Source organism: Vulpes lagopus, chromosome 8 (assembly GCF_018345385.1).
Source record: "Vulpes lagopus strain Blue_001 chromosome 8, ASM1834538v1, whole genome shotgun sequence".
Classification (NCBI taxonomy): domain Eukaryota; kingdom Metazoa; phylum Chordata; class Mammalia; order Carnivora; family Canidae; genus Vulpes; species Vulpes lagopus.
Window position 1 is genome coordinate 125,477,970 of NC_054831.1, and position 21,705 is coordinate 125,499,674.

Sequence of the window (21,705 nt, forward strand, 5' to 3'; positions counted from 1 at the left end):
ATACAGACAGGAGACTTACTATATGCATAAATTACACGAATCGCGCGATTTTAAATATTTTAAAAGCCTTAAATCTCCAGAAAAACAAAACAAAACAAAAAAACCCCAAATCTACAAAGTCTGTGCCCGAGGACTGCCTTAGTGCCCTGCACGGTTGGTGTCCCATGTGGTCCTTTGTCTGAGGCGGAGGACACCTCATCACAACAGAAGCGTTAGATTCCAGTTGCACCACTGGACTTAAGTTGTGGGACTTTGGGCAAGCTGCTTCAACCGTGCGCCTCAGCTGACTGATGTCCTAAAACAGGGCTAACGACACCTGCCCATCGCGTGTTCGGCAAAAAAAAAAACAAAACAAAAACAAAAAACAACCGGTCAGTGACGCCCTGGGCACGGCATCTGGGCACCCAGAGACGCGAAGCAGCCGCCGTCGGTAGATACTGCTCCGTGACGAGTCTTTTTTTTTTTTTTCTTTTTTCTTTTTCCCCTTCCCGCGTACCTGCGCTTTGACTAATTGATATTAAGCCCCTCTTCGCCAGTTTCCTCATCTGTGAAAAACCTACGTCAAAAAAGATCGTTGAGAGAGAATAAAAGGGGAGGGGGAGGAAAGAAAAAAAAAAAAAAAGGAAAACTGGCAAAGAGCGGGCCCTTAAAGCAACGACAATAACAACAACAAAAAATGTTCCTTTCCGTCAGCCCCACGCGCGTGCAGCTCGGACGCCCGCAACACCGCCCCGGGGCCTCCGGCCGCGCCCGCGGGCGCACAAGCCGTGCCCGTCTCCAACGACGCCAGCCCGACCCCACGGCAGGGAGCCATGTTTCCCAGGCCAGAGAAGAAGAGGGGTACAGACGTTAAGGGCTCAGCCGCCCCTCCGGACGGCCGGGTCCCCGCACAAAGACGGCATTCACCGCGGGCGAAGCCCTTCCCCGGCCTCACCTCACGCCGGGCCGCGGAGTGGGGGCGGCCGGGGGCTGACGGCCTGGACGGCCCGCGCGGGGCGGCGGGGGCGAGCGCCTGTGGGGGGGGGGGGGCGCGCCTCACCTTCGCTCGCTTGCGCCGGCTGGTGCGTCGCCCCTCCGGAGTCTCCGCGATTCCCGTTTCCATGGGGGTCGCTGATCCGGGCACGACGGTGGGCCCGGCTTGAGGCCCCGCGGACCCCGGCGGCTCGGCCAGGCCCCCGGGGGGCGACGCCCGCGGAGGCTCTTTCTTGCGGGGGGTGCGCTCGCCGGCCACCCCCGGCCCGGCCTCGGCGGGGCCCGACAGGCCTGCGGGCGGCGCGGCCACCTCGGAGCCGTTCTCCGCGCCGCCCGCGGCCCCGGGGCCGGCCTCCGTCCCGGCGGCCGCCGCCGCTGCCGCCGCCGCCGCCGCCGCCGCGGCCTTCTTCCCAGACAACATCTCTGGCCGCCTGGCCGCCGACGGCCGAAGGGGCCGCTCGGTCTGTCGGTCCGTGAGTCCGGAGCCGCCTCGCCGCACCTCGCTTCACGAAGGCAGCTCGCTGCCAACCGCGGCCGCGTACGCACGCGCTGAGCGCGCTCCCGCCGCGTCCGGACAAAAAGGCCCGGAACGCCCACCGCCCCGCCTTCCCCCGCTGCCATAGAGCGGCGTCCTCGCGGCTAGAGCGGCAGCGCCGCACGGAGCACCGCACTCCCCTAGAGCGTCGCCTTGGCCTTTGGAGTCGGCCTCGGCACCTTCCCGGCCCTAGGCCTTCTGGGCCAGACTGCGCCTCCGAGGGCGACCATCCCCTCCAGAGGCGCGCCGACATCGCCCGGAAATACGGTTTCATTCATTCATGCATGCACGCATTCATTCATTCATGTACTCATGCGTCAGTTCAACCAAAATGTATTAATGCTTACGACGTGACGAGGGTTTAATTATGAACTTTTTTGTTTGGTTGGTTGGTTGGTGGTTGTTGTTGGTTTTTTTTTTTTTTTTTTTTTTGCTTTCAAAGAGCTTACAGTCTAGTGAGGGGAAAACATTGAACCATTAACTGGTAAATCATCTTGTTTCAGAATTGCCCTGCTTGAACTGGGGAAATCTTGGAGAGCAAACGTGTTTCGTGGTAATAAAAAGGACAGAAATTAGGAAATCCAGGTTTGAGCCCAAAAAGCCCAGGTTTGGATTGCTGTTTCTTTCAGGGCGGTGTTCATGCTGTCCCTTGTGTCTGGACCCCCTCCCCAATAGCTCTCCCTCCCTCACACCTCCTCCCACTCCCTGTGTCTTCCATACATAACACCCCTTTCTACTCCAGGTTAGTTCACTCTAATGCTGCAGGTGGCGGTGGTGGTTGGTTGGTTGGTTGGTTTATTTATTTATTTATTTATTTATTTATTTATTTTATTTTATTTATTCCTCCAGGACTCCTTTAGTGACCCAATACTGGAACAGCTTGTGTTCTTCAAGCTTGTTTCTACTCATTACACATAACTATAATCGTTTTACACGTCTCTTCAAACTATAATTTTTTTCTTTAAGTTTTTTTCTTGTTGCTGTTGTTTTGTTTTTTGCTTTTTTTTTTTTTTTTTTAGTAATCTCTACACTCAACGTGGGTGGAACTCATGACCCCAAGATCAAGAGTCGCATGCTCTCCTGATTGAGCCACCCAGGCGCCCCTTGAAACTGTAATTTTTCAAAAAATTATTCCACTTACATGAAGTTCAAGAACTGGTAAAACTAATCTCTAATGATAGAATCCAATCAGTGCTCACCAGGGATGAACGTAGAATTGACTGCAAAAAAGCAGGAGGGAATTTGCTGGGGTTGGTGGAAATGTTTTTTATCTTGATTGGGTGGTGTGCACCTTAGTCAAAACTCATTGTACTATACATGTAAAATATTTTCATATTTTACTTTTTGTCAATTGTACTTCAATGAAGTTGAACTTTTTCTTTTTTTAACTAAGCAAATGGGAAAAAGGAGACAGGTCCAGGAAATTTAGAAGCTGTACAAGAAGAAAAGTGCAATCATAGTACAACATATGGCTCAGCTATGAACTGCACTGACATGGCCATAATAATATAAGCAATAGGGGCAACCTGGGTGGCTCAGCAGTTTAGCGCTGCCTTCAGCCCAGGGTGTGATTCTGGACACCTGGGATCAAGTCCTACCTCGTCGGGTTCCCTACATGGAGCCCATTTCTCCCCCTGCCTCTGTCTCTGTGTCTCTCACGAATGGATAAATAAAGTCTTTAAAAAAATAATTTAAGCAATGAATATTGTTTTAGCCAATGGGATAGAATTATACTGAGAGAATGGAGGAAAGAGAAAATGTATGGAGGAGAGGGATGAGAGGGGTTTACAGAAGCAGTGATGAAATGGGAATGGGGGAGTTTCTACATGGGAGCTAAATCCTTATCTTCCATCATAAAAAGATAATATATAAGGAATATATATATACACATATATATCTGCCCCGTCTGTCTCTCATGAATAAATAAATAAAATCTTTTTAAAAAGATAATATATAATGTCAACACTGAAAAATCAAGAAATAACGGTACAAGCATAGTTTAGATTTATCGAGATAAATGCTAGAAGATACAGCTAAAAAGTTGGAATGAGTTGTCGTATAACTTGAGGATGGAAAGAGGTGAGATAGATCAAAGTTTGTTTTAAACTCTGTAGTTCTGTCTGACTTGTTTGCACATTTAATAATTTCATAAAACTTAAAATTAGATTTTTAAAATATGCATATCCTTTAATCCAGCAAGTCCACTTTCCAGAAGACATTCTAGGAAAATATTTAACTATATGTACAAAGATTTAACTTTAATACTGTTTGCCTCAGAGATGCCTGGGTGGCTCAGCGGTTTAGCGCCTGCCTTCGGCCCAGGGTGTGACCCCGGGGTCCTGGGATTGAGTCCTGCATTGGGCTCCCTGCAGGGAGCCTCCTTCTCCCTCTGCCTGTGTCCCTGCCTCTCTCTCTCTCTCTCTCTCTCTCTCTCTCTGTCTCTCAGGAATAAATAAGTAAAATCTTAAAAAGAAAAAAAAAACTGCCTCAGATTGTATAAATAGCAATAAAGAAGAATTAACCTGAAGGCCCAATAAATGGCCACTAATTGAATATATTAGAATATCATAGCCATTAAAGTTAAAGCTTGAACATGAAGAACTCCCACACAAAATAGTGAGCATATATCAACAATTTATTTAACTCAGTCCTGAGAGAATCAGCAAGATGACAACACTGGTTCAAAGGAAAACATGAAAAATTGATATATAGTCACTAGTCAGAATGCTGGGGGCACCTGGGTGAGTCAGTCTGTTAAGCATCTGCCTTGGGCTCAGGTCATGATCCTGGGATCAAGCCCCGCTTCCAGCTCCCTGCTCCACGGGGGGCTTGCTTCTTGCTCTCCCTCTGTTTGCTGCTCCCCATACTTATGATCTCCTTCTGTCAAATAAATAAATAAAATCTTTAAAAAAAAAAAAAAAAGAAAGAAAGAAAACAGAACGCTGGAATAAAATTGCAAAGTTAAATAAGAAAAAAATGGTTTTAAAGTCTTCCAAAGCCATAAAGCTATAGACTTTGAGGTTTTCTTTTCTATCAGATACAACTCATTGGCTTGCATTTGGGGGAAAAGCAACAAATAACATTTGTAACTTACCCATTTTCCCCCTGGAAATAACAAATTTATTTAATTGTTAAAAATTGTGGTAAAATACACATAACACAAAATTAATCATCTGAACCATTTTTAAGTGTACAGTTTCACTAGTGTTAGTTCTATTCACATTCACATACCTGTACAACCTCCAGAACTCTCTTCATCTTGTAAAATTCTGTGCCCATTAAACCACAATTCATTTCTCCCTTCCTCCTCACTCCTGGCAAACACCGTTCTACTTATTGTCTCTATAAACTACTCTAGGTATTTTACATAAGTAGAATCAGATGACTTTTGTGTTTTTGTGACTGGTTTCTTTCACTTCATCATTTAAAATTCACCCATGTTTTTTAGCATGTGTTGAAATTTCCTTCCTTCCTTCCTTTTTTTTTTTTTTTTAATGTTAGCTGAACTCCTGGCCAAGGTGAGACTGATTTTGCCTTTCTCATCAACCTTATTGTATTGCAGGGTGGCTAGCTGAACCTTCTTTCCCTTATGCTTATTCTTCTTGGGAGTAGCATAAGGCTTCTGCTTTTCTTAGCACCACCATGAAGTCTCAGCACAAAACGAAGGACACTGTAGTCAGACAAAGAACGTCCACTTTCAGTTCCTTGCAAGTGAAGATGGGTCTCTGCTCATCAAGAGGAATTCCTTCCTTATCCTGGATCGTGGCCTTTACATTTTCTATTGTATTTGAGGGTTCAACCTCAAGATAGTCTTTGCCATTAAGGTTTTCATGAAAATCTGCATCTTGGCAGCGATTCCACCGCAGATGATGGATGGGAAAGGAGAACGTGGCAACAACCCATGGGGTTTTCCAAATTTCCTTCTTCTTTTAAGGCTGAATAATTCCATTGTAGGTATATATATAGCATTTTATTTATCTATTCATCTGTTGTTGGATTTTAGGGCTACTGTGAATAATGCTGCTCTGAACATGGGCATAAAATTATGCCCATAAAATTATGGTCTTTCAGACCCAGCTTTCGGGACACCTGGGTGGCTCAGTGGTTGAGCATCTGCCTTCCGATCAGGGTGTGATCCCGGAGTGCCAGGATGGAGTCCCACATCGGGCTCCACGCATGGAGCCTGCTCTCCTTTTGCCTATGTCTCTGTCTCTCTCATGAAATAAATCCTTTTTAAAAAGAAAAAGACCCAGTTTCAATTATTTTGGATATATTTCCAGAACTATAATTGCTGAAGCAACTTATCCAACTTTTATTTTATTTTTTAAAAAATTTTATTTATTTGACAGAGAGAGAGTGAGTGCACAATCAGGGGGAGCTGCACAGGGAGCGCCCCACCGAGCAAGAAGCACAACTTGGGGCTCCATCCCAGGACCCTGGGATCATGACCTGACCTGAAGGCAGACACTTAACCGACTGAGCCACCCAGGCACCCCTTATCCAACGTTTAAAAAGTTTAACATCAAAAAAAAAAAAAAAAGTTTAACATCTACTTTACAGAGTCAAGATCCTAATCAATAATTAAACAGTATGTCGAACAAAGTTACCTTCCCCTAAAGCATCAGATGACCAACAGGTGGACCAGCTGGACAATATTCTAATATGACCGTAAGTAAGCTCAACTTTATTTCCAGATCTTGGATAATTTTTCTTTGCAGTCTCCCTTGCTAAGAGGGTAGGGACTCTGTGCTGCTGACCATTTTATTCCCAGTGGCTAGGCCCAGTAGTACTGTTGAATAAATGAGGTGTCACTAAGACCTACATCACCTGGCTGTTGTGAGGACGTCATGAGATGTTGCTTACAAACTGCCTGTCAAAGTCTGTCACATAGTGGCTGTTTAAGACATAGGAGTAGTTAATAGTATTGTTATGCGGTAGCTGGGAAGGGTGGCTAGTTATGACTCAGAGCAGGGGGCAGCCATGGCTCCTGTTATGGAGGGTAACTGTCCTAGAAGGGTCACCAAGTCAGGGTCTTGGGGCCTGGGTGCCTCCAAGCCATAATGCTGGGGGAACTAATAACTCTTTTCGGGTATCTCCATGGGATACTTGCTTCTTCAGGCACCATAGGAGCAGTGGTGGCCTGGCTGCTCAGCTATAAGCCAGCCTTGTTTGGGTTCCTATTCCTTCTGCTGTTGCTTAGCAACTGGCTGGTCAAGCATGAACTCAAGCCCACCCCCTCAGAGCCCCCACAGGTGAGCAAGAGGGGCCTTAGCTTCAGCTAAGGATGATGGGATATGTACAGCTAGACTGGGGGTTTGGGGGACAGGGAAGATGTCAGGATAATGGGGCAAGACCGAAAAATCCACAGCTCTGATCTCAGCCTCCTCTCTGCAACTCCCACTTGGGTGATGGAGGACAAAGATTTCCTTTACAAGGTTTCAATTGCCTGGGCTGTAAAATAGGGACCAACTCTAGACAAAACAAAAACAAAAACAAAAACAACAAAAAACTGAAATGAAACAAAGCAAAAAACCCACAATAAAAAACTCTTAAAATACAGAGAACAAGCTGGTGGTTCCCAGAGGGGAGGTAGGTGGGGAAGGGGTGAAATAGATAAAGGGGGTGCCTGGGTGGTCCAGTAGTTGAGTGTCTGCCTTCGACTCAGGTCATGATCCCAAGGTCCTGGGATTGAGTCCCACATCGGGCTCCCCGCTGAGCGCCTGCTTCTCCCTCTGCCTGTGTCTCTGCCTCTCTGTGTCTCTCATGAATAAATAAATAAAATCTTTAATAAAAAAAACAAAAATAGATAAAGGGGATTAAGAGTACATTTATCTTGATAAGCACTGAAAAATATATACTATCAAAGAATCACTATATTGTATACCTGAGACTAATATAACACTATTAGTTACACTTCAATAAAAAGAAAAGAAAGAGAAAAAACTTGTTTTAAAAAAAATAGGGACCATCCCAGACTCTCCTACTTCATGTTTGATATCAACATGGTTTGGCAACAGTAACAACTACTTTATAAAGTGAAAAAATTTTAAATTGATGATCTAAAGATACCTGTAGAACATAGACACATCTCCAGGACAGCATAATAAAGATAGTAGAAATGTACCCAGATTATGACATCTTTTATGTCAAGTTAAAAGAACATGTGAAACAATATCCTGCCTTGTTTTATGGATGCCTACGTATAGCAAAAATATGTTTAAGGTTGGGTCTCTCAACCTCTGCACAATTAATATTTTGAGTTGGATAATTCTACATTGTGAGGGCCTGTCCTGTGCGCTGTTGGATGTTTAGCAGAATCCTTTGCTTCTACCCACAGGTGCCAATAGCACTTTTCACTCCTCTTTTGTGACAACCAATGTCTCCAGACATTTGCCAAATGTCCTGCGGGGAAGGCAAAATAGCCTGCCATTGAGAACCGCTGGTATCAAGAAATGTATGAAAAAGATAAATCCGGAATTCAGGATTGCAGTTGAGATGAGGTTCAGGGAGGGAGGGAACTCTGTGGGAGGGACCCACAGGGGATTTCAGTTACATTTGTCATATTTTATTTCTCAAGCTGGTGGGGAACATGGATATTTGCTGTAACATTCACTTTTTTTTTTGTATGTCTGGAATATTTAAAATGTTTTTTTAAATATTTTATTTATTTATTCATGAGAGACAGAGAGAGAGAGAGAGAGGCAGAGACACAGCCAGAGGGAGAAGCAGGCTCCATGCAGGGATCCTGGGTCTCCAGGATCACGCCCTGGGCTGAAGGTAGGCACTAAACCACTGAGCCACCCAGGGATCCCCTAAAATGGTTTTAAAGATGAGGAATTTGTAGCTGAATCCAAAAAGAAAAAAAAAGTATTTATTAACTGTGTAGGGATAGATGAGGATCATAGTGATTAGAGGCATGTCGTGAGACCATGGGAAGCTCGGCAGGTGGTGATTTTATGAGGCCTGATGACAGTCTCAGAGAGGCACACTGGGAGAAACACAAGCTCCGGAGATAGATATATGTGGGTTAAATGCTTTATTTCCCCTGCGAATGCAGATGAGCAGGCCATTTCGTTTATGCCTATGGAGCAAAGACAAGGACAGGTCCTAGGAGTTTGGGGGCTTCCAAGCTGAGAAGAGGACCTTTCCTCACTGGACCCCAAATCTCTCACCCACAAGGTGTGGCAAAGATGCTCTCCTTGCAGGCTGGTTGTGAGGACTGATTAATGGGGTGTTTAAATAACACTATTAACCAACGTTTCCTTTTTTGTGGTGGGGGGAGTCTAGGAAGAGGCAGAGAAACCAAAGCCTCCTGAAGCCAAACCCAAAAGCTGCGTCTTGAACACAAAAGAAGTCGAGAGACTGCATGCCTGCTTCGCCCTCCAGGACAAAGTCCTTGAACGGCTTATGTTCAGTGAAATGAAGCTGAAGGTCTTAGAAAATCAGATGTTCATTGTATGGAATAGAATGAATCACTGCAAGAGGTCAAACCGGCAGCGGACTTTTCCCGCGAGGAAGCACAGAATAAGGAGACAGGACTCAATTTTCTCCATCAACTCTGACTGTACTTCTAACTCCCCCTAATGAGGTCAGAGAGACTGGGGTGGGCTGGCCTGTTCGGATGTTACCTTTACTCAGTAAAACACAGTCAGAGACTATTGAATTTTCTTAGTAAATCACACTGGAGAGCAGGATTGGAGGCTGAAAAAGCCAATCACCTTTGGAAAAGAAATCAGTACTCACTAGGTCGGCCACACAGCGCTCTAAGATACCACCTGAGGGGGCTCCAGAACCCGGCTCCTCCTCTCTTTCAGTTGACCACCTTAACCCTACTCCAGGGCCCTATACCTGTTCACCTGGAGTCTTACAGTGGCCTCCCCAGGGCTGCCCCAGCTCCCAGACTTCCCCTTCCCCTTTGCTCAGAGGCCAGAGCCGAGCTCTGCCAAGTGCGGCTTCGGACAAGTTCACTGCCTGTTCTCAAGCCTACACCTCGCTGTGGTTGACAGAATAAAGGCCTCCTTACCATGGTGTTTAGACCCTCCATGATCTGACCCCCTTTCCAGGCCGGTTTTCCCTCTTCCTCTCCCTCATGTGCTTTATACCTTGTGCCAGAGAGTATCCTAAACATCAGTCACTGGAGTAGCCCCTTTGTGATTTTTGCCAGAGCCATGAGCCACCTGAATGTTTGACTCAATACTGTCTCTTTAAATGGACTTTTTTTCCTTAAATAAATTTGTCTGTGAAGGAAAGTCATAATAAAAATAATGATCTGTACATTAAAAAGCAGTATCATTGGGCTGAAATAGAACATGACTGTCAAAAAGTAAAAGACAATAAAGACGGAACAATGTTACGAAAATTCCAACCAGAGCTTGGTTGCCCACTGAAGGGTCTGAGCCTGGGAATTTGGGGTTAAAAAGCGAGATTAGCAAGTATTAGCATTTGAGAGAGGGGCTAGCACCAAAAAAAGGAGAACTAGAGGGAAATCACCACCTCGCTGTGGGATCAGGTGTGGCTTAATGCCTTGTCAATGCCCCACCTAAAACCATCTCTAATCAAACCAGATGGCTGGTCATCCCCCAAAAGCATCCACGTCTTTGCTCACATGACGTCTTCCCCTGGAATCCCTTATCCTCTCCTTTCTACTATTACAATTCTTCAGTCGTTCCCAAACTCCACCTCCAGAAAGCTTCCCTAACCCAACCGGGAAGAGTCTCCTTCCTTGGTGCGCTCCCAGCATTTTATCTACAGTTCGACACTAGGATGTGTCACAATCCTCTGGGATTTGATTTGTACACCTTTCTATATTCCCTCCCCATCCTCCAACTAGATTATAAACTCTCTGAGGGCAAGCACTGCCTCTTGTTCATCTGTAGATTGCCTCCCACAGCGCCCAACAGTGTGGCTAGTATATAGTCAGTGCTTAATAAATAGCATCTCTGATTGTTGATCACAGTCTTGTGTCCAGACATGTTCTCAGTGTTCTCCTTTTATGATGACTCTTCTGTATCTTGGTTTCTTTTCTTTTCTTTTTTTTTTTTTTAAAGCAGGATCTCTGGAGCCCAATTGCCTGACTTTAAATCCCACCTCTATCAACTCCCCGCTGTGTGATCTTAGACAATTCTGAGTTGTTTATTCTTGCTGTGCGTCAGTCTGCTCAACTGTGAAATGGGGAGAGTAGTACTCCCAACCTCATTGCATGTTGTAAGGATTAAGTGAGCTACTACACCCCCTCAGGTCTTTCCTCCCATGACCTCTCTGCTTAACTCACAACCCTCCCTTGTGGGTCAGGTCTCTTCATGCCTCTCCAAGTCCACTCTCCATTCTGGGATTGCCTCAGGCTGGTTTAGGGCTGGCTGGGTTCCTTCACAGAGGGTCACTCCTCTCAGGAAGGCTCTTTCTACAGGACCTTCTTCCAGGTTCCCTTTGGAGCCGGGGGTGGTAAGCATCCTCCATTTTCCAGTCCTGGGGTATACTACATTATCTTTGTGGGGTCCTTATATGCTGCTCACACCTTTTTTTAAAAAAAAGATTTTATGTATGTATGTATGTATGTATGTATGTATGAGAGACATAGAGAGTGAAGCAGAGACATAGGCAGAGGGAGAAGCAGGCTTCCTGCAGGAAGTCCAATGTGGAACTTTATCCAGGACCCCGGGATCACACCCTGAGCCAAAGGCAGATGCTCAACCTCTGAGCCACCCAGGTGTCCCTGCTTACACCTTTGTAAACAGTCCCTTTCACAAAGCTTCACGGGCCACTGCTAGTGGTCTTGCTGTATGGCCAGGCCATTGGACCACCCAGAATTGGACTATTAGAATATCCATATGGAAACCTCTGCTGTGGAAACAGATAAAGCAGTTCAGCCCCAAACTCCAAATGTATGTGCCCCCCCAGTCGCATTACACCTCACGGGTGATCTAGCAAGAACACATGCAAGCAATCTCAGGAAACAGACCAGGGTGGAGGGCTAAGTAAACTTGCCTTCTCTTCCAGATTTGGACGGGCAATGCTGAACAGCTTCTAGCAGCTGCCCAGGCCAGGGCCCATGGCACGAACCTATCACAGTACTCAACCTACCATCACCCTTATCCCCACCCACCATACCCAGCTGCAGGAGACTTATCTGACTCACCCTCTGACAATGGCAAAGACATTGCTCCTAGCTGGCCACAGCCACCAACAGCTATGTCTTGGGCCTCCACAACCATGTTCCTGTCCCTTGCTCAGATGGTGTTGAAGCCCACTGGCAGAGTATTGAGCAGCACCCTTCATATCCTAGGACTGTTTTGTGCTCTGGTTATAGGTTCCTGCATCTGGTAAGGACTCCATGGCCAGATGGCTCAGGCCTCTACCATGGGCTTTGTACTGAGCGTTCCAGGCTTCTCTCCTTTTGGGGAGTCTCACCCAGTATTGCCAACAACAGCCGGAAATCCCTTTACCAGCCCAGCTGATTTCTACCCCGGTTGTTTATTACACTCTTCTTGATCTCCATCCCTGGTGGGCAGGCCTATGTTCAATGAGCCCTAGGTCAGGAGATGGACCTTGGAAAACAATCTCTACTGGAAGACCCTAAGAGCTCACTTCAGGTTCCAGCAATGAGATGACAGCGGGTGGACTCTAGAGCAGACTCCCTTCCCAGAAATGATTCCAGAAGGTCTCCACTCCCCTTAGGATCTTCAGGTGCCTTCAGTACACAAGCAATTTTGCTGGTGCCTGAGCTCAGACCAGTTTTTTTTACTTTTGAGGCTGACCTCATGCTGGCTAGACAACAATAGAGTAGTGGGGTGGGGGGATCAAGGGGTCTTCTGGGGCACACTCCAGGATGTTTCCAGCCATGGCCTAACCCTCGAACCTCTCTCCATATGATGATGAGAGAGTGCACAATGCACCAGCACCTCATTAACCGCTGACCTGTCACTTCTAGTTTCCTGAGTGAAACCCGATTTGCACTTGCGCTGCATGACTTTGTGGTATCTGCCTTCATCCAGCGCTCACATCTCCTGGACCTCGGGGCTCAGTGTTCAGATCCCTCCTTCACTTCATTCCACTCCCTGGTCATGGCTTTAAACACTATCTCCTATTTTCTAATGCCAACGATTTTCTAAATTATATCTTTGATACAGACCTCTACCTTCCAGACTCGAATGGCCAGTTGCCTACTTCCATACTTTCACTCAGACATCTCAGAATTAACGAGTCCTGAACTCTGCCCCTCTGCTCCAAACTTCTCCCACCTGCAGGCTTCTCCCTTCCAGTGGCTTAGGCCAAAAACTTTAGAGCTGGTCCTGAGTCTTCTCTTTCTCTCTCGTGTTTGGCTCTAACTTATGAGCAAGTCCTACTGGCTCCACCTTCGAAGCATGGCCAGAGTCTGGGACTCCAGCTGCCTCCACTATTGCTCCAGACCACCACCATCTCTGACCTGGGGTAAGCCCCTGATCTCCCCACCCCCCAACTCTGGCCCTCTAAGCAGCCCTCAACACACAAGCCCGAGTGGTCCTTTAAAAACGTGAGTCATGTCATGCTGCTCCTCTGCTCCAAGCCCTGCAAAGGGCTCCCATGTCACTCAGAATGAGAACCAAAGTCCTTCTTTCAGCCTATGAGGCTCTCCATGACCCCTCTTTACCTTGCTGACCTGGCCTACTGGCCTGCCCCTCACTTAGTCTCCTCCAGCCACCAGTCTCCTTGCTTTTCCCTTGGCACACTGGGCACACTCTCGACCTCTAAGAGGCCTTTGCAGTAGATGTCCCCCCTACCAGGGACTCTTCCACTGCTGGCCACATACCTAACTCCCTTATTCCTCTAGGTGATTTGCTAAAGGTTTCTTTCTCAGTGAGGCCATCCTGACCTCCCAATTTAACACTATAACCTCCACCCCAGCTCTATTTATTTTCCATAGTCTGTGACACTTCCTCACATGCCACTTCACTTACATATTGTGTGCCTCCCCTAGAACGTATGCTCTACAAGGTCAGGGATCTGTCTTGTTCATGGAGATAAATTCAAGTGGCTAGAGCAGTGTCCAACACTTAGTAGGTACTCAGCAAATATGTGCTGGGGTGCCTGGCTGGTTCATTGGGAAAAGCCTGTGATTTTTGATCTTGGGTCATGAGTTTGAGCCCCACGGGGGATTAAATATATAAGCTTAAAAATATATACATTGTGTTGACAGTGAGTACTTGTTGCTATGTGCCTTGACCTGTGTCCTCCCCCAGACCCGAGTTTAAGACCTGATGAATAGTAGATCCTCGATAAGTATCTGTTGGGTGATTCAATGGATAAGTTAGCCAACAGATGAATCAATTAATCAATCCAAGCATGACAAGGGGAAAAATGCTAAATATCTTCACAGATCCTTTGGGAGAGAGACTTTTCTTTTTCAAGTTTAATTTGTCCTTGAGATCTTTTTGGCCACGTTCTTCATTCTAAACAATTCTGATGCTGAGGGTAGGGACAGTCATTTTCTCTCTCTGGGGATGTTCTGGAGTGGATTTGGGGACAAGAGAGTGACCTCAAAATTATCTAGGGAGCAAGCCACATGGAGAGGTCGACTTCAGGAGAGAGTTTTAGGACATGGGGAAAAAGAGGAGGCCAGCAGGAGTTTCTGAAACCCACAGTCCACTGGAACTCAGGAGCCTCCTACCCCTCTGTGGAACAAGACCTGCTCCTAGTTCTACAAACCTGAGCATGGTCCACAGAGAACAGATATCAGAAAACACCTCCAGGAAGTGTTGGGACAACTGGAATGAGTTCTGAAACTGGAGGGAGAAAGATGGAGAGAAGAGAAGGGAAGTGAGAAGAGGAGGCAAAAGGGATGGGAAGGGGTGGCGGGGGAGATGGGGAAAGTAGGAGTAAGTGGGCAGAACGGGGGATGAAGAAAGGGGAAGAGACCAGCGGGGTCATGAGTGGGAACCCTGGGAGGAGACAGAATGGGACCCATGGTTGTCATGGTGGCTCATGTGTGCTGAGCACTTAGCTGTGTGCCAGCTGCAGAACTGTGTGCTTAACTAATAGCATCCTCACTCCCATCCCAAGGCGGTAGGCTCTGTTTTATTATTCTTGTTACTAGATCAGCATATTGAGGTCCAAGAGAAGCCAAGAAGCCCAACCAAAGTCACAGAAGTAGTAAGTGGTGGAGCTGAGATCTGAACCCCAGTGGACTGACTGGTCCAATTTTGATCTTTCCAAGGGCAGTGGGCAGCCATGGAAGGTTTTTAAGCAAAGGACTAATATGATCTCTCATGTATAAAGTGGATGAATAACTCCTCCCTCATGGGGCTGTTGTGGGGATTATCTTTGTTCACGCATGGAAAGCCCTTGGACAAACGCCTGGAGGAACGGAAGCACTCAATGAATAAAATTATCCTTCAGAGGAGGCTCAGGCGGGCCTAAGAGTTTACACATGGGCCTCTACTGTCACCATGTGGCCACTTTGCTCTATGACATGCTGCAGATTCCTACCCATTAACTTCAGAAGGGGCAAGACTGGACTGGGTTGGTGACAAGTGGCAGCTTTGGGGAGGGAGGAGCTCAGAAAGTAGTCTGTGTCCTGGGAATGAGGGTCTTTGTCAGCAGAGGTGCAGAACTCTGGAGTGGTCTGTTTTGCATATTCAGCCTTGGGTTGGAGACCAACTAGAGTGAGACGTGGTTCTCGCCCTAGAGGACCTCTTGGTCCAATGGGGAGTCAACATAGTTGGCTGTATTTGGGACAAGGTGAAGCCTCTTGGGTCCAAATACCAGTCTTGCCACTTCATGGGCAGAACAGAACATGCCTCGTGGGACTATTTTTAAGACCAAAGGAGGTAACGTGGAAAGCACTGAGTACTATTGGCACTCCAACTGTGACCCGGTGGCACGCTGCCCAGCAAAGACTGACCAAGCGGCCAGGTCCAGAAGACACAGGTTCCAGCCCCACTATAGCAGCTGTCACTAAGCTTGCTATGAGACCCTGGGAAGTCCCCTCCTCTCCCAGAGCCTGTTTCACCAGCCATACGATGTGGAGTTTGGACAAAATCACTCAGCTCTCTTCTTGCTCTAACTTAGTAAGCATTCTTTTCTAGACCAGTCCAGATTTCTAACCACCAGAGACGCAAACTAAGATCCAGAAGACCTGCCTCCACCCATTCACATACTCGACCTTAATCATCAGCAAAATGGAGAGAATCGCTCAAGTCCCTTCAAAAATGGGGTGGCTGGGAGGCAGCTCTGGGGCCCTATGGAGATAATGATATGGGAGATGGTGTGACCAATGAATTGCAGAGGATTCTTGCTCCTCAAAATGTGGTCCATGGACCAGCATTGACATCACCTGGGAGCTGGTTAGAGATGTAGAATCTCAGGTCCTGCTCTGACCCACTGACTCAGAACCTGCAGTTTGACTTGACCTCAGGCTGTTCCGATACACATGTATGTATGTATGTATGTATGTATTATTTTTATTTATTTATTCATGAGAGACACACACACACACAGGCAGAGGGAGAAGCAGGCTCTACGCAGGGAGCCTGATTTGGGACTCGATCCCAAGACTCCAGGATCATGCCCTGGGCCAAAGGCAGGCGCTAAACCGCTGAACCACCCAGGGATCCCCTCCTATACACATTTAAAGTGAGTTGGAGACATGCTGGTCTGGGGCAGCGGTTCCTAACCTAACCTTGACCACATGGTAGAATCACCAAAGCCATGTCCCTGAGCATCTCTAGGTATGGAACCCAGGCACCAGTGGTTTTTCAAAGCTCTCCAGGTAATTCTAATGTGTAGCCACATCTAGTGCCACGAAGGTGAATGAATAATTTTTTTTGTCAATTAAACTCAATGGATAGTAACTTTCTAGCACGTTCACTGAGAAAGATCTGATGTCTGACACAGGGGTAGAGTTTTGGGCACAAAGCTATGTTATCACAAGAAGCTGGTCTTTATAGAGTCTTTACTCAGGGCCAGGTCCTAGGCTATCTGTTCACCAGCACGCTGTAATTTAATCCTCATGGTAACCAAGATATTATTTTCTCCTTTTATAGAGGAAGAAACAAAGAGGGCATGCCTTACCCAAGGCTACGCAGGCAGCAACAGAACTGGTTATCTGAATGTTTAACAATTGGGTTGACCCCTAGTGGTCTTCAAACTGTGTTCCTTGGAATCCTGGTTCCACAGAGGCAGCTGAGGAGCTGGTGTGGGGCATGGACAGGTCTGGGAGGCCTGTGGGTCATCTCTGGCACACCGGGCTTGGCAGACACTCCTTCTGGAGACAGCTTTCCTTTGCCCGCCAGCCTGGAGCATTTTGGATCACGTGGTGCTGCCAAGGCCCTGACAGATGTTCCCCACTCCCTGCCGCTCAGGGACCCCAGGAACTAATCCTAATGGCGGAGGGCTCGTGGAGGGATTAGTGCTGGGGTAATCGGCACTACATCTGCCAGCCACTGGAGGACTGCACCTCAGAAGCCCAGGAAGCCATTCCCGTCCCCTGGCACACGGGGACTCCTGGAGACACTGGCCAGCCATGGTTGGGCCTGAATTGCCCTGTCCTTCCTGAGCCTTCCAGAAGAGGGTGAGTGGGGTTAAGAGTCTGGAGGGCAGTTGTCTGACAGGGTTGTTTCTAAGGCTGGAAGGGGAGGCAGTGGCCAGGAGAACGACCAACTGTCCTGATTTCCCCAGGCCTGAGGGATCTGCAACTTTCAGTGCTAAAATCATGACAGACCTGGGCAGATCTGGATAGTTGGTCGAGCTTGCAGGGTTTCTGAGCTCAGTTCCCCTTGCCTTTGAGGTGGAGCTTCATGAAGTGGAGGGGTTGCTTTGCCCCCTCCCATCCTCATTCCCCCTCCTCATCTTCTAGCATTTCTGTCCCCTCCTCCTTTCCAGATTACAGGATCGCTGTTTGTCTTTACTCCTCTGACTCAATTTTCCATTCATAGGGTCTCCTGAGCTGTAGACCCAAATCTTCAAGGAGCTGGAATCTTCCATACCTTGGAGAGAATGAAGACCCAGGTAAGGCATAGCCCCATGAAGTCTAGATCACTCCACATTACCTTCATTATCACCACTAACATTTCTAGAGTTTGGACTGTAGGCCAGGAACGGTTTCAAGTATTTTGCATATACTAAATTCTCGAAACCAGCCAGAAAGTACTCCCCTTCCTTCTCATATCCCCAGGCCTTTGGCTGGAGTGCCCTTGATTCATCCCCACTACCTGTTCAATGAAGCTTTCCTCCCCCTCCCACCCAGAGGCTGAGCTCATGGGTCCCCCTGAGACCCAAGAGCTGTCTGCACATGCTCTGTTTACATTTCCTTCCCAGAGAAATGACTACACTAGCACCAGTTAGGCAATAGCTTTCTAGGGGCTTTGCATGCATTATCTCATTTACCCTTACCTAATTTCTATGAGGTATAGGAAGGATGGTCACTTCCTTTGATAAATGGAGACTCAAAGAGGTGAAGTCATTCGTCCAAGGCCAGTAAGGGCAAAGTCAGCATCAAGTCTTGCTTTTCCTGACCCCAGAGCCCTTGAGTATGGTCACTCCACCATCTTGCTGGCTCTATGGGGGACAGATGTTGGCCAAAGGTCCTGTACCCTAAGGGCATAGGACTGTGTCCAACACACAGCTGACCCTTGGAAACTGTATTCTGGATGACTGACTGGACAAGGAGGGTTGCACCAGAGTGGGCAGGAGAAGGAGAATGGAAGCGAGTGTCTTGGGACTGTAGACCACCTGGGGAAGGAATGGGGAGGCGTAGAGTTTGAGAGAGTCAGGCTCTTCCGGAACCCTTCCCTTGCCAGCATTTTCCAGAGGGGAGAGAGTCCTAGTGGCTACTGCAAGTCAAAATGTGAGCAGCTGGCGAGCAGCTTAGAGATTAAACACTGACCCCAAATTTGGGTCTATTGGTGTAAATCCTGAGATTGGAGATGGGCATGAGAGGCGGCTGGGCCTCAGAGGAGGATGATGAATTGGGGGTGCAGAGATCGCAGTCATGTGGTGAGGTGGGGTGGAGAGATGCAGAGCACAGAGCTAGAATCCCAGGTGCGTCTTGTGCTGTTCATGACTTCGGCAAGTCATTCAAAGTCTCTGAATTTCGTTCTGCACTTGAAAATGAGATGTTGGGCAGCCCTGGTGGCGCACCGGTTTAGCGCCGTCTGCAGCCAGGGGCGTGATCCTGGAGACGCAGGATCGAGTCCCACATCGGGCTCCCTACATGGGGCCTGCTTCTCCTGCCTGTGTCTCTGCCTCTCTCTCTCGCTCTGTGTCTCTCATGAATAAATAAAAAATAAAATCTTAAAAAAATAGCTTTCTAAAAAAAGAAAAAGAGAAAATGAGATGCCCACATCCTGGCCATGTCATGGATGCGTGTTAAGGGAGATTAGGTTACCCTCCCACTGGGGCTCCCTCCCTGGCCCTGCCCCAGTGGCCCTTTGCTCATGCTCTGAGGGAAGCACCTTCCAACTCCCCTCTCACACAAACAATGCCAGAGAGCACCCCCTCCACTCCTCTTGGTTGGAGTGCAGTCTTGTGTCTGATGTCACTCCTGTGACACCTCGGTGGAGTCATCCTTATACTCTTGGGCTCTTTAGCGGCTTAGTTAAAAAAAAAAAAAAAAGAGGAAGTGTTGTGTACATGCATTAAAAGGCACTTTTTTTGGTGTTCAGTTCTATGAGTTTTGACAAATGCACACAGTCCTGTAACCATCATCAAGATATAGGACTGTTCTATCATCTTCCGAAGTCCTTTCTGCTCCTCCATCCTCTACCCCATCCCTACGCCCCAGGCAGCCACTGAGTGGTTTTCTGCCCCTACAGCTCTGCTTTTTCCAGAATGTTATGAAAAACTGAATCACATAGACTGCAGCTTTTCAGTCTGGCTTCTTTCATTTAGCACAATGCATCTGAGATTCATCCACATTACTGCATCTATTTGTTTCTTTACATTGCTGATAGGTATTCTGTTGTGGGGATATAGTGGAGTTTGTCTATCCGTTCACCAGTTGAGGGACTTTTGACTTGTTCCCAATCTTTGGAAATTATGAATAAAGAATGGCTTCAATGGGAACCCCAGATTTAGAGCTGGAAATCAGATGAGAATTCTGGATGTAAATATAAACTCTTTACAAATAGTCCATCCTGCTCCAACAGCTGAAGACATGGAGGCCCAGACAGGGGAAGGGACTTGTCCATAGTTAACACCTGACTCAGAAAATGAGGCTGAGATTTGAACCCAAGACCTTCATCTTGCAGGACAATGTAAAGTTCAAAACATGTTTCCTGAGAATCTGCCAGTGCCAGGTGGAGTGCCAAGTGTTGCAGGCGTAAAGGCCAAAAAGGAACGATCCTGGTGTGGGAGGCACCTGCCACCGAGTAGGGACCCAGACAAAGACGCCAGTAGCAGCCAGTGCAGATTACTATTACAATGCAGTAAGGGGTGTGCATATAGCAGAGAGGAGAGGCCCTCAGTTCTACCTTGCGGAGAATGAGAAGGCTCAACAAATACCCATGGGTTTTAAGGGAAGAAGACAAGTTTGTCAGGTGGAAATGGATAGAAAGGGACTCACAGAGGGGAATCACAAGTACAATGCCATGAAGAGGGGGATGAGGCATAAAGATGCAAAGGGGAAGGGGAGGAGGAGGAGGAGGAGAGGCAGAAAATGGGCCCATGGAGTCATTTGGGGTCAGATTACAGCAAGCCTCTCTGGCCAGACTGTTTCCTGAAGGACAGTGCTCAACATGTGAGTGTGTGGGATTGGACAGAGGGACAGGGAATTGAAACTCAGTGAGACCCTAATGGAACAGAGCCTATAGAGCAGGTGTTGGTATGTACAGATGCTGGGTATGTTTCAGAGATGGCATACAGGTCAGTGGGGGACAGGATTAGAGTATTTGATAAATGGTTCTGAGATGACTGATTATCCACATGAAAAAATAAAATTATTTTCCTTCTTTTTTTAAAAAAATATTTTATTTATCTATTCATGAGAGACACAGGCAGAGGGAGAAGCAGGCTCCATGCAGGGAGCCCAACGTGGGACTCGATCCTGGGTCTCCAGGATCACACCCTGGGCTGAAGGTGGCGCTAAACAGCTGAGCCACCCGGGCTGCCCTATTTTCCTTCTTTATACTAAGACCAAAAATATATTTTTGTGTGTGTGAAAGTACAGAAATCTACATCTATAACCTCTGTATAAAGGCTTTTCTGAGTACATAGCACACACACACACACAGAGCAAACAAAAGAGACAATATTGATGAATTTGATTGGCAGCAACCAAAACCAAAACGAAGAACCCTCTATTCAACAATAATAGCTAACAGAGCTTACAATGGGACAAACAGGATGCACTTTATATATATTAACTCACTAAATCCTTACTAATTTACGAGGCAAGCATTGTTATCATTTCCTTTTTACACGTGCAGAAACAGAGGCACAGAGAGGGTGACTTTCTTAAGGTCACGCAGCCAGGAAGTGGCTGAACTGAGATTCAAAATTTGGCAATCTGGCCACAGATTCACCACTACACTATTCTGGCCCCGCAACAAGGTATCATAAACGCAATGTGAAAAGACAAAAAACATGAGCAAGAGTATCCAGAACTTACAAAGAACTCTAATAGTAATACATAAAATTGAATAGGAAAAAACAGGCAAAGGATAGGAACAGTCTATTCGTAGAAAAGCAAACCCAAATATACACAATAAACACAGGAAAAAGGGCTCAGCCTTATTAATTAAAAATAGAAATGAGAATCACAGGTGGTGGGAGTGTTACCTGGAGCAACAACTTTGGAGAGCAACTGGATAGTATCTAGTTCAGCTGAAAAAGGTCACACCTGACCGCCCACATATTTCACTGCCCATCACAGTGCTCTCAATTCAAATGCATAAAATAGGCACTTAAAAAAAGATTTTAGGGGGCAGCCCGGTGGCTCAGTGGTTTAGTGCCGCCTTCAGCCTAGGGCCTGATCCTGGAGCCCTGGGATCGAGTCCCACATTGGGCTCCCTGCATGGAGCCTGCTTCTCCCTCTGCCTGTGTCTCTGCCTCTCTCTCATGAATAAATAAAATCTTAAAAAAAAGATTTTAGGGGTGTCTGGGTGGCTCAGTTGGTTTGGCGGCAGCCTTTGACTCGGGTTGGGATCCTGGGGTCTTGGGATTGAGCCCAGGTCAGGTTCCCTGCTCAGTGGGGAGTCTGTTTCTCCCTCTCCCTGTGACCCTTCCCT

The 21,705-nt window shown here is 47.1% G+C and overlaps 2 protein-coding genes across 2 annotated transcripts in view; one reads left to right on the plus strand and one right to left on the minus strand.

Moving 5' to 3' along the window:
- KDM1A (lysine demethylase 1A) overlaps nucleotides 1-1,541 on the minus strand; it is a 66,070-nt gene extending 64,529 nt beyond the window's left edge. The window contains exon 1 of the mRNA XM_041765228.1: nucleotides 1,040-1,541. Within this exon, the coding sequence (XP_041621162.1) occupies nucleotides 1,040-1,393 (354 nt within the window). The 5' untranslated portion in view covers nucleotides 1,394-1,541. The remainder of the gene's footprint in view (nucleotides 1-1,039) is intronic.
- A 5,026-nt stretch (nucleotides 1,542-6,567) lies between these two features.
- Nucleotides 6,568-9,091, plus strand: TEX46 (testis expressed 46). The gene is made up of 2 exons (XM_041767520.1): nucleotides 6,568-6,759; nucleotides 8,894-9,091. Exons 1-2 carry the CDS (start codon nucleotides 6,568-6,570, stop codon nucleotides 9,089-9,091), a joined length of 390 nt encoding a protein of 129 aa, XP_041623454.1.
- The last annotated feature ends 12,614 nt before the right edge of the window (nucleotides 9,092-21,705 follow it).